Source organism: Pleurodeles waltl, chromosome 10 (genome assembly GCF_031143425.1).
Source record: "Pleurodeles waltl isolate 20211129_DDA chromosome 10, aPleWal1.hap1.20221129, whole genome shotgun sequence".
Classification (NCBI taxonomy): Eukaryota; Metazoa; Chordata; class Amphibia; order Caudata; family Salamandridae; genus Pleurodeles; species Pleurodeles waltl.
Genome location: NC_090449.1, coordinates 104,478,609 through 104,490,639, shown reverse-complemented (window position 1 = coordinate 104,490,639; position 12,031 = coordinate 104,478,609). Strand labels below are relative to the sequence as shown.

At 41.4% G+C, this 12,031-nt stretch overlaps 1 protein-coding gene across 1 annotated transcript in view; it reads left to right on the top strand.

Annotated features, from left to right (window-relative positions):
• The window catches only part of BAIAP3 (BAI1 associated protein 3), a 976,697-nt gene that overhangs the window by 539,035 nt on the left and 425,631 nt on the right, over positions 1–12,031 (top strand). The window contains exon 4 of the mRNA XM_069209880.1: positions 8,214–8,297. Coding sequence (XP_069065981.1) covers positions 8,214–8,297 — 84 coding nt within the window. The remainder of the gene's footprint in view (positions 1–8,213; positions 8,298–12,031) is intronic.

The window sequence follows — 12,031 nt, the reverse complement described above, 5'->3', positions numbered from 1 at the left end:
TTTAATAAGTGCTAACTTTGACTTGGACCAGGTAAGCAGTTTATGTTTCGTACTTATGAAATTGTATTGAAAAATCCTCTTTAATGGTAAAGTCTGAATTTACATTACAATTTTGAAAATAGCACTTTTAGAAAGTTGGTGTTTTCCTGTCTTAGCCATTTGGTGCCTGCAGCCCCTCCTGGATCAGATGACTGGGTGTAACTGACAGTTAGACTTTGGAATTCCTCCCGGTCACACAGTAAGGGGATTAAGTGTCCCTGAATGGGACATGTTCTGGCAAGATGGAGGGGTCGGAGCTGGGCACAACCTCACATGCAACTGAATAGGCTGTGCTTTGCCTTCACACGAAGGACTTATCACCTCCACATTGTTTCAGCAGCCAGCTTGGAGCAAGGGCAGGGGTGTCAGAAAATTCCATGCACTTCACAATAGAAGGGGGTATAAAAAAAGGGCTCTCAGACCAACTCTTCAGTTCACTTCTGGGCCTGTGGAAGGACTCTTGGAGGACTGTCTGCTTCTGTGACCTGCTATGCACTTTTCAAGACTACTTGTCTGTATGTGGAAGGACTGCTTTGCTGCCTGGCACCTGCTTTGAACCCTCAGAGGCCAGCCCCACAGTTTGAGACCTTCATCTTCACCTAAACCCAGGACTTCCAGAGTAACTCCAAGGGCTAGTTTGCTGGCCTCCTGTTCAGAGCCACAGAGACATAAAAGGCTCCCACCATCTGGAATCCACACAAGCACCCAACCTGGGTGAGCCCTAAAGCCGCTACTGATGCCCCATCAGCCCTGGGTTATTGGTAGTGGTGGTGCTAAAAGTGCCCAGGTAGCCAAAATCCAAAACTGAGGATCTTTAAATTTTTCTGGCTAAAAACTGGTGACCAGGACAAATCAGCTCATCTATCCGCCCAAGGTGCCTCACTGGTCAGCCTGATTTTGCAGCTGCTCCAGTTACGTTGTTTTCCCCCTCAGCAGGAAATTCTGTTCAGCAGTCCCTTGCATGAGAGGTATCCGAGCCCTAGGAACTCTCTTCAGTTACAGCCTCCTGGCTCATCCCACTGGACTTTTTAGACTTCCCAAAAAAGATTCTAAGAGCCTGATTATGAGGCTGGCGGTCTTGAGACTGCCAGCCTTGCGGTGACGTTCGGACCACCTCACTCCAGGTGGTCCAACTACTACATTACAACCTCGACGGGCGAGACTGCTGAAAGACCGCTGTCACCACCAGGAACATGGTTCCCGACGGTCTGACAGTTGTCAGATTCGTGGTCAGTCACAGGTGCTGAAGTCAGCATCACCGTGCTGATCACTCCACTTTCCAACACCTTTTCCATGGGGATCTCACCGACACAGAAAGGTTGGCGGAAAACCAGTCCTTGGGGCCATAGGGGGGGCCATGGGCATTGCAAGGGCCCCTTCTACCAAGCACTCTCAGAATGCGCACTGTCTGCTTTGAAGACCGTGCGCTTTCCAAGATTGCTGTTGTGCTTTGCTACTGGCATCAGCTCCCTTAAGGGAGCCAAGACCTATCCTGTAGCACTGTTCCCGACAGGCTGACCGGTAGGGACCTCACAATATGATGTTCCTGACAGTCAGCCCAGGGGGAACATCGTAATATGACTGGGGAGGATGCTGCCAGTATGACGGCAGCATCCTCCCCGCGGCATTGACAGTCCCACGGTGGGACCACCAAGGTCATTATGAGGCCCTAAGTCCCAATGTAGAAATCTTCATCACGGCTTCAACCCAAGGCTCCCAGACAATGCTCCCTCTTTGAACACCAATGTCTATCTACAGGTGCTCCCATTTTATAAAAATGAGAATAACAAACAATTCAATGGAAACCAGCCAGGCACGAAAGAGCAAGCTCACCTGACAGCCTGTAACCCAAGAGACTACATGGTGAGACAGTGAGAAGTGATGAAATAGGAAACGTCAAAGAATAAAAGAAATTGATGTGATACCTGATCTGCTAAGGACTATTTAGAACAAAGTAGTATGAACAACGGTTGTTCCCCGTAATGGATCAATACTAGACTAAAGAAAAGTTATGCGCTGATTCTTTAGGCAAATTGTTTCTAAAAAAATAAACAATTAATAATTGGTGCTAAATAATTGGGAAAACAAGAAAGCAAGAAAGCAGCCATGACTGGGTAAGAAAAATCCTTCAGAAACTGTCAAGTGTGAGGCATAAGACTGGTACCTCACCATCACACCCTCAGAACATTCCTGGAGTTGGGAAGACTACCCCTAAAAAAGAATGCCCTGCTGGAAGAAAGACAACTCCTAACTCTAGCTGAGAGAAGAGAACTCAAGTTAGACGAAGACTTCTGATTGCTGTTGGGACCTGTGGATGGACTGAAAATGCTCTCAAGGGAGAGGTCAGTTGGTTAGCCTTCTGTTTCCCTGCTTCAACGGCACTAAAAATCAAATGGACTCCAAGAGGGTCCATCTGATCACACAGAACTTTGCACTGCTGGAGAGAGACTAGCTGCCTGGAAGCCTGCCATAAGCTTCTAAGTACTGGATCACTGCTAAAAATGAACTTTAGAAGTGTTTGAATAAAAGTGTGACTTTATGCTTTCTATTAACCCACTGACGGAATTTGACAACAAAAAAGTGACTAAGTCAGAAGGTAAATCCTTGGACTGAGGCCAGGCAGCAAATGTATCTGACCCACAGAAAAACTTTGGAGGCTATGAGATACTGCACTGACCAGCTCAAAACTTTTGGCACCAAAAGTAACAACTTTAGTGGGCGCTGAAGTGTGACATATCCAAATTCGAAGGACCCTCATCATCCTCAGTAATGGACTGTTTGCCCATGTAACAATTGCCCTTGTAATACATAGGACAGAATATCAGCTACATTTGTGATATAGTACCCTGCCTGCCAAACTCTAAATAAGGCCTTTTGAACTTAGTATATCTGATCTCTGTCTCACTACAGTCAACCTGAAATGATGCCTAGGTCCTGGTCAACCATTAACTGTTTTCTTAAATAGTTCTTTACTTGTTCTGGGTACTTATATATATATATATATATATATATATATGGGTTTTATATCCTTCTGTATTGATTTTGTTGTCTTTTTTCTCTAGTTTTTAAAATTGGTTTGCAAATTGTATTGAGTAATACCCTTTACTTTAAAATTGTTGGTTGTACTTGAACTTGTCAATGCTGTCTGTTTGTGTCATAGTAACCGGCGGTAGAGAAGAAATATTCTAGGAACATTGTTTTGGCCTAATCAGATTTCGGTCATTAAGTTAGTAGCTGTCATTTCCTTCCAAATTATTACCCCAATTTTAGACAAACAGGCATTGGAAGTATCACGGTTAGTGTTAAGTTTAAGGATGGAATTTGGATAAGGTTTAGGAATTAAGTTTGAGTTATTTAAGTCTTAGGTCATGTTACACACTCGGTTTAAAGGCAAAATTAGGGAACATTTTGGGTTTGAGGATAAGGTTATATTTTCAGGTATTTGAAAAGCTGGGATAAACAAACTTAGAATAACACCAGTGTTAGAAAAAATCATAAGTTTACACCATTTCATCTATCTACAAGAACCTTGGGCTAAGGAGATTCTCTGCTTTCAAAATTATACTACTTGGAAAAAACAAGCTGTTAAATTGCCAGACTGAGTTTATTTTTCAGAAGATTTCCACTAGGCTGGAGGCCAGGCTGGTGGAGATCTCCTAAGACTCCAACTACATATAGATATGAAACGATCTTTGAACTAAGCCACCAGGCAACATGTTCTGTATAACATATATACTCCACCTGACTGGATGCAAAAACAAAGGATGCAACATACATTGATTGATCACTTTATTAACCTGAAGCATGAAAGGGGCAACATGGAATTGATCTTGACCAGCGACCTTAAAGATTTTAGGCCCACAATGCTTAATCCCAGATTCAGAGGACGATCTTCACAGTTATTGGAGCATTCCACACATGAATCTATCCCAAAGATCATTTGGTAAAAGCAACTAATCCTTTGGGAAAAACAATTGAATATCTCAGTAATCAATCTAAACGGTCGACTTGCTTCTGATATACCAGCAAGAACAACACATGGCCAAGCCAGAATATACAATCTCCTAGATTAAACAGTGGTTTCCTCAAGCCTTATTTGATCACAGCGACCAGAGAGCAACTCACAGAACTCAACTTGGGCTTCAAATGTAATAATCAGCCCCCAACAATTGCTAAAGAGGAGGATAACACACAGTCATCAAAGATTGAGCTGGAACGGACATTGTGAAAAGAAGAATCAAGACTGGACAAGAACCAAAAGACAAACGCTTTAAAACAGTTCTGCCTTGTGAGGTCTCCAAATATCTCTAAAATCACCTCAGATTGAGAGAACATCTTAACTTAACTAGTGGATTGGTGCTACTCTTGGGAAAATTGTACCTCCAACAAACAGGATCGGTCCAATAACCATCTAATATTCTCATACTGCATCAGCCAAGTATTGACATATTTCCACCAGTATAATGAACTTAATGATCTCAAGCTCAACTTGGAAAAAACAAAGATAGTTCAGTTTTGTAAATATATCGGAGTTTACTCTTGGTGGTTTAGGGAAGCAAAGATTACCATGACTAAAGCCTATCTGTTCCTAGGTGTGCTGCTGGATTAGAAACATCCAACCAGCAGCCCTGCATGATAGAGCAAGAATCCTGTAGTACAAACTGTGGAAACTATATCACAAATTGCGTAACCCAGCTCGGGTCTTGATCTTAGAACTTCTAAAAGCAAAATTGATTGCTGCATTCATCTACAGTTCATCATAGTGTAGGGCAACTTAAATTCTGAATTTTTAAAAATTCTATCCACTGCAATTCACTCCGTTTTTAGTCTTCCTGAAAGCACTCCCCACAACTAGGACAGGAGTTTGGTTTGATGAATCTTGGGCCATTGGTAGACATTCAATATCTGAAAGTTGGTTGAGGTGCTCAGACATTAGGCCGTATTTGGAGGGACTTCAACGACTATGTAAAATCAACCTCCTCCAATGGAATTGCTAACTTGCATAGAATATTAAACTCATTGGATTTAAAGGAGGAATGAATGGCAGGGTAAACTAGAATATGGTGCTTTCAGGACTATCCCCGTAAGTGTATCACAAGAGAACTCGTAGAACACAAATATCAATAACCTTACCAACCTGTAACGAGGTCCATTATTCTTACTAACGCACACTTCACCTGCTACCCATCTGTACAGGTGGTCAAATTGAAAAACAAGCATAGAGCCAATTTTATCAGAATTAGGTTCCAATTACTTCAACTTGCCTCACTGAAATATAGCGTACCTGCCCTAAGGACCAAAAACTGCATATGCTGCAAACCATGCAATTTCCGCACCGAGCTTTTAGGATACATTGGCCCAGATTTAAGGAAAGTGGTGCTTCATTACATGAAGCACCACTTTTCTTGTGCCCCATTGCGCCCCTCTAACGCCACAATGTGTGAACCATATTCATGTTCCGGCGCACCATGGTGCATGTTAGGATCAATAGCGTCATCATTTCTGACACTATTGTGGTACTTTGCAGGATTAGCGCCAAAATGTTGGCACTAATCCTGCAAAGTACATAGAGGCCCATTATAAATAATGGTGTGCCTCAATTTAATGCTTGCATTGAGCAGGCATTAAAAATGACAAAAAATTGCCTTTTTCTGGGCCTCCTAATGAAGGAACAACCCCCTTGCAGACATTATGCCTGACGCAGGCATAATGTGGCGCAAGGATTTACAAAGTGGCGCAATACGTGCATAGCACCTTTTTGTAAATTTGGGGCAGCATTTTTGCAACCTTAACGCCACATTAGCGTAAAAAAAATGACACTAATGTGGCGCTAGGTGGCGCTAGGCCCTTCTTAGATTTGGGCCATTGTTTGCTGCTGCCCTTGCTTGTTAAACTTGCACCAAAAACCTCTGCGTCCGTCCTTCCTAGACAGGGCACAAGTAGAATTCAATTTACTTCATCAAAGAGCCTGTTGGGCATGAACAGCCAATTAATCTGCTGATTAGTAAGATATAGGCATTTGGCAGTCATGGAATTTAGCAAATGTGACAACTTGTTGCACTACAGTAGGGAAATCTATATCCATCACAGTCAATACTAAGTTTTCCTTCAGCCCAGCACAATCTTAACCTGCCCCTTTCAGACTGGCTTGAACCCTCATTTACTTAATCAGTCCAAAGTGCACGCAGCTCACTGAATAAGAACCAGTGTACTTTTTTAGCTTCGGGAATTTGGACTATTATATGACTATTAGATCGTTTTCAGGCATTTTTTTATTTAATAAGGCAACAGTTTTACTTGTCTAGAGAATCGCACCTACAGTTTTAATCTGGAGGTGTGGTGTTTATTCTGCTTACCTTATACAACGTAATATCGTGTGCAGAATTAATTTACGATGCAGTGTTATTTTTGTTGTATTAAAATTATATTTGTAATGATTTCTATGAATAGAACAGATAAAGTCGTATTCTATTAACAAAAGTCATTTGGAAATTAACATTTTAAAAAATATGAAAATAAATTATCTACAAATAGTTGGGACAATAAAGAAAGTCAGTGAAAGTCAATATCATTACCCTTCATGTGTACCAAATTACATTCTTGTTGTATGTCGATTGTGGTGTCACTTAAAATAAGCCACTTATTCTGTGATTTAAAGCACATATCACGACTAAAACTGATAATTTAATAGGATATGCCATTGCCTTTCAAGACCCTTAGCTAGGAAAATAACAACCTTCATTTATGGAGATTTATGCAAATTCAGTTAATTAGCCTGATCACATATGTAATGCTGCGTGCAAAGGTAAAGTATAGTATGGATAATTTAATCAAGGGTTAAAGAGCGGGAGCATGCTCGGGCTTCTATAGGGCGGCGGGACTGTCAAAGCCACACCAGGCACTAGGTTAGGGGGTGCTGTGTGAGGAAAATTTATGGGTGTAAAAGCGCCCACTGCAGAGTTCCTTGTGCCGATCAGTTTTCAAGTAACAATAAAAATGTCACAATAACTGGTGTCTGATGTTTCTGCTGGAAAGAGATTGGAGTGTTGTCTAGTGTCAGTTGTGACTCATCATAAAGTAGTGCAGTGGGTTAGAGAACATGTACTGTGGAAATCAAAGAACCGTAGGATAATCAGTGGTTACTGCTTTTGTCACAGAGATCCTTTTGTTACACGCAGTTCATAAGTTACAACCCTAATATAGCACAGTGCGCTATGAACTGTCGCCAAAGAGCTGCATGCAAACTGCATAGTATAGTTTGGAACGTTATGTTTTATTTTCCCCAGTCTTTTATTATCCTAACGTTACTAATAAAGGATTTGTTTGTGTAGTAATACCTTCTTATTAGTTAAGGCAACCCCAACCAATGTGGTACATTTTAAATCCTGAGTTTGTGCTTTTCTAGACCAAACGCTTTTAGAAAATACTGTCTACCAGTATGGATGAGTGGTTCCCACACCGTATAATCCTCGTAATTTTATGTAACATTTGCTATAGACTGATATACATATGTGTGATACATTGTTGCTTTATAAAGTGTGTGTGATATAAGTGTTCTGACACCCTACACTGGTATGAATAGCATTATAAAACAAATTAAATGCTTTTGAGAATAGGGCTAGGGAAAGATGACGGGAGCTTCTGAATGGTGGTAGGGAGGGAATCCGTGGGGTACGGCGGATAGTGGAGGGTGCCAAAAATTGTCGTACCGGACACCATCTGCGCTAAAGCTGTCCCAGAGAATGCTCAGTGTTTCACAGTTGTAGGAGAGCCTGTCATTTTTCTTTAACTAATCGCAAGACAACTTTCTTAGACAAAAAGTACTCTACCAAAGTTCTAACAAAGTTAACTTGAGATGATTACTCCCAGTTCACCTAAGACCTGATTCCACAATAATTTCTTGTACAGGATCATTTTCTCCTTTTCATAGCCAGTCCGAGTCACTTAGGACTATGCTGGCCTTAATTTCTAATATGACGAATTCACCAAAATAGAACTATTGGTAAATGTTTAATGGAAATAGATCCCTTTTGAGTAACTAATGAACAGTTAAGATACAGAGCAACACCCCGCATCGTTATGAACGTACTGTGGTAGATAGACATTTTTAGGATGAACCTATTATTTCTCAATTTAGAATTTTTCAGATCTAAAATGTTTTGCTTCTATTTCAGTGTGCAAATAACAGTGTACCTCCACCTTCGGAGACTGCAGAGCAGAAAAAAGCAGCCGAAATGCTGAAACTAACGAAGCGAGAGGTAAACAAACACATATATACAATATGAATGCACACTTTCTAGGACCAGCCTTTCATTATTCATAGTTTTTATATTTTAGGAGCTACATTCTAGCTCAAAGTGAAGAGTTTTGAAAGGTGAAATCTGTGTACACACCCCGAGTCCTAGTGACCATATCCCCTGAGTGATTTGTTGAGATTCAATGAACATGATTTGCATGCTATGTCTTTGTTTACTTCAGACCAAAATGGATTGTTGTAGGTGCCCTCCACCACTGGCTAGGTACCACATTCTTGTAAGGATAGGCATAAACAGTGGCAAGTCGCCCATAGGGGGGCGCAAGGGCGTCAACCCACACACAAATAGCCCGGGCCTGTCTCATCTCCAACTAGCTGCTGATATAATGGTCACCCTTACAGAAAAACGTTAGCTTCCCAATTAAAGCACAACATCATGCCAGCAACAAAGGGGGCACCACTAGCCCTTTGGAAATGTGCATTTGTCAGGTGGTGGCTTCTTCGGCCCAGTTCGCACATTCGTAATACATAACCGACATGAAGCTCTTGCCTGGAGCAGCGTAGCGTGTCTGCTAATGAGGCTTCGTTGGGGCTTGTCCCCCTTCATCCCAATGTCTTACCTGAAGTCAGGGTAGAGGACGGGGGCCCTCCAGCACCATCCTAGCATCTGATGGCACAATAGTTTATGATACAGGCCCGGAATACAAAGCGTAAGTCTCCATGGGACCCCTTCCACTTTGTGAATGGACCCAAAACAATTTTCAGAGTAGGTAGTGGTCCAAGGGACCACTACCTGCCCTGAAAAAAACCCGAAACTAAAGGTTTCGTTTTTTTTTTTTAAGTGCAGCTCGTTTTCCTTTAAGGAAAACAGGCTACACTTAAAAAAAAAAAAACTGCTTTATTGAAAGCAGTCACGAACATGGAGGTCTGCTGACGACAGCAGGCCTCCATGTTTGCGAGTGCCTATACTCGCTATGGGGCCGCAATTTGCGACCCACCTCATGAATATTGATGAGGTGGGTCATTGCGACCCCATAGCGAGTCGCAGTCGGTGTCTGAGACACCGTACTGCATACCAATTTGCGAGTTGCAAATTGCGAGTCGCATGGACTCGCACTTTGCAACTCGCAAATTTTTTATTTGCTACATCTGGCCCTAAGTGATTTGTCCAGAATCACAGAATGTTGAGCTGACACAAAGGCTCAAACCTGGTTGTCTCAGCTCCGAAGTCGGCAGCGGTTGCCGTTACACCACATCCTCACCCCTAAACATATTTCTCAATGGACCTTACATGCAGACCACATCAGTGAACGTTTCGGTTCACACCAGTTTAATCAGATGAGTGCATCTTAAAATGTTATGTGGTACATGTCAGCTTGTCAATATTTTAATCATGAAACTTGTAGGCATGAGCCAGCGTCACATGGGAAGCCATTTTAAACTATATCCATGACAATCATTCAGGCAGGGAAAACTCACAGAGTAACAACCTTCTTTTTAGCGGAATAACGTTCCAGCAAGAATGTCGTACAGCAGATGTTGCAGATAGGAAGCTTATGTGGGTGAGATCCTTCTAGAGGGATACAATCAATCAGAACAACTAACTTCCAGAATATTTAATAAACATAAAATGTTTGGGAATAAGTAACAGTGAGTGTGAGTGTATGTGAGTGTGTGAGGACACCCAAGGCCACTGGGCATAACATTGTTTTTGTCCACAAGTTTTCTCCACTGCTCTCATCAATTGTAGCAAATAAAAGTTCAATTTAGGCCAGTGTTTGCCTAGGCTAGCACAGCTATGTATTATACTGACAAGCAATAACAACATGAATAAATCACTTGTCATTTACTTGTCCTATACGTTGATCTCACATACTCCAATAAGTTCTGAAAACATATGCCATTATAGCTTTGTAATATGAACATACAAACGAACAACTTGTCATTTCCACACCCAGCAATCAATCCAAATGTTGCTCTGCAACATATTATAACCTTATTTACATTGCACATGATACACCAAACTTCAGCCAACTCACCCCTACACATTAACACATCAAGCATACACTCACAAGTCATGCAATAGCATTGTCACCCTACACAAGTCTATCCTTTACCTCACAATATTCTTCACTCCTACCAAAGCATTTCTCAAGCCTCAAAGTTGCAAAGTCAATCTTTAAAATGATGATTATTTTTTTAACTTATGAAGCTATTTCATAGCACTAGAAAGTCGAAATGACCAACACTCTTAGTTTATTATTGGGGGGCAACCATAGCAATGTACGCAAAATTCAGTACTGGTGCTAAATCAAAACTGGGTCCTAAAGAACTGATCAATACTAGAACAGATTAATCCTCTGGGGAAATATGAGCCCTTTTCGGACATCAACTGCTTTCTTCATGTCTCACTTCACCACAATCAGCCACATCAGTTCGAGCACTCTAAACTTTGCCATTACAGCTATCATCTCCCTGACCTGTTTAGAGCTTCTTCTTCTAAACTGATGTCCTCATCAACCCATCCCATTCTATATGTCATCCTAAAAGCCGTACTCAAAGCAGAACTCAAGCTAACCAAAATTAGAACACACTTGTTAAAGATTTTTTTTTACTCTCCACTAAAAACATATTTCTCTCCTCCTTCTACACCTAATACTAGCATCACATTCCAGATATTTATTGCCACCCATAACCCAACCATATCAAAGTCAAAGGTAAAATATCCACTTGTTGGTACTGATAATAACTTAATAGAAATGAAAGACACTTTCACTAACTCACAAAGATCTTGCACAGTCCTCCATCATCCCATAAAATCTACTGCACTCAGAACAGAAGACAAAACTTGCAAACAGAAATTACTGCAACCAACTACTGTCCAGCAGTGAAAGCAAAACACTCTTTATGGCTACCAAATACCACATCTATCCATATTGACCTCTATTGTGTCTACATAATACACAAAATCCACAGATCTCGCTCAACTCCTCAACAAAAAACCCAATAGGCTCAGGCAGCATGTAGATGGCAGAAATATCAACTTTGATGAATCACACATACAGCCTTGTACCTCTGGACCATGACAGTATGTCCACCCTGTCACCTTCCAAACATTGGTAAACTTCATAAATCAACTAACAGCATCTGCTTATAATAAAATTCTGCCTGCTTCATTTAACAAAAGGCATTGTATTGAATTTGCATATCTTATGAACACAGTCAGCCCCTCAGAGGAATTTTAAAGTCCTCCCTCAACACCAGCTGCTCAGTCCTACCAGTCAAGGTTGTGCTCACAATGTAGCACTGAAACTGGACCTATCTAGGGGGGTTGTCAAAGCGTTGAGAATTATCAACAACAACAATCCCTGCAAGCTAGTTTGCCTTGACATTTGAGTGTCTATTGACACTGTCAGCTACCACTTTCGGTCAGAACCATTAATCTCACTCATATTGGCTTCACTAAAACATTTCCTAACTCCTTTGCCTCATTTCTGTAAGATGGACAGAAATGTGTCCAAAGTAACATTTCCAGGTCTTCATGTAAGTATGCAGCCTGTGGTGTATCCTATGGCTCAATACCGGACCCATGCTGTTTACCCTTCTTGAGGAGCCTGTAGGAGTATTGCTCAACGACACAATGTCTTAATTCTTAAACATGCAACAACTATAACTCGGTGTTGACAGTCAAGCTCCTTCAAACTCTTATGTCATGCCTGGGTATTCTTAAAAGCCTGA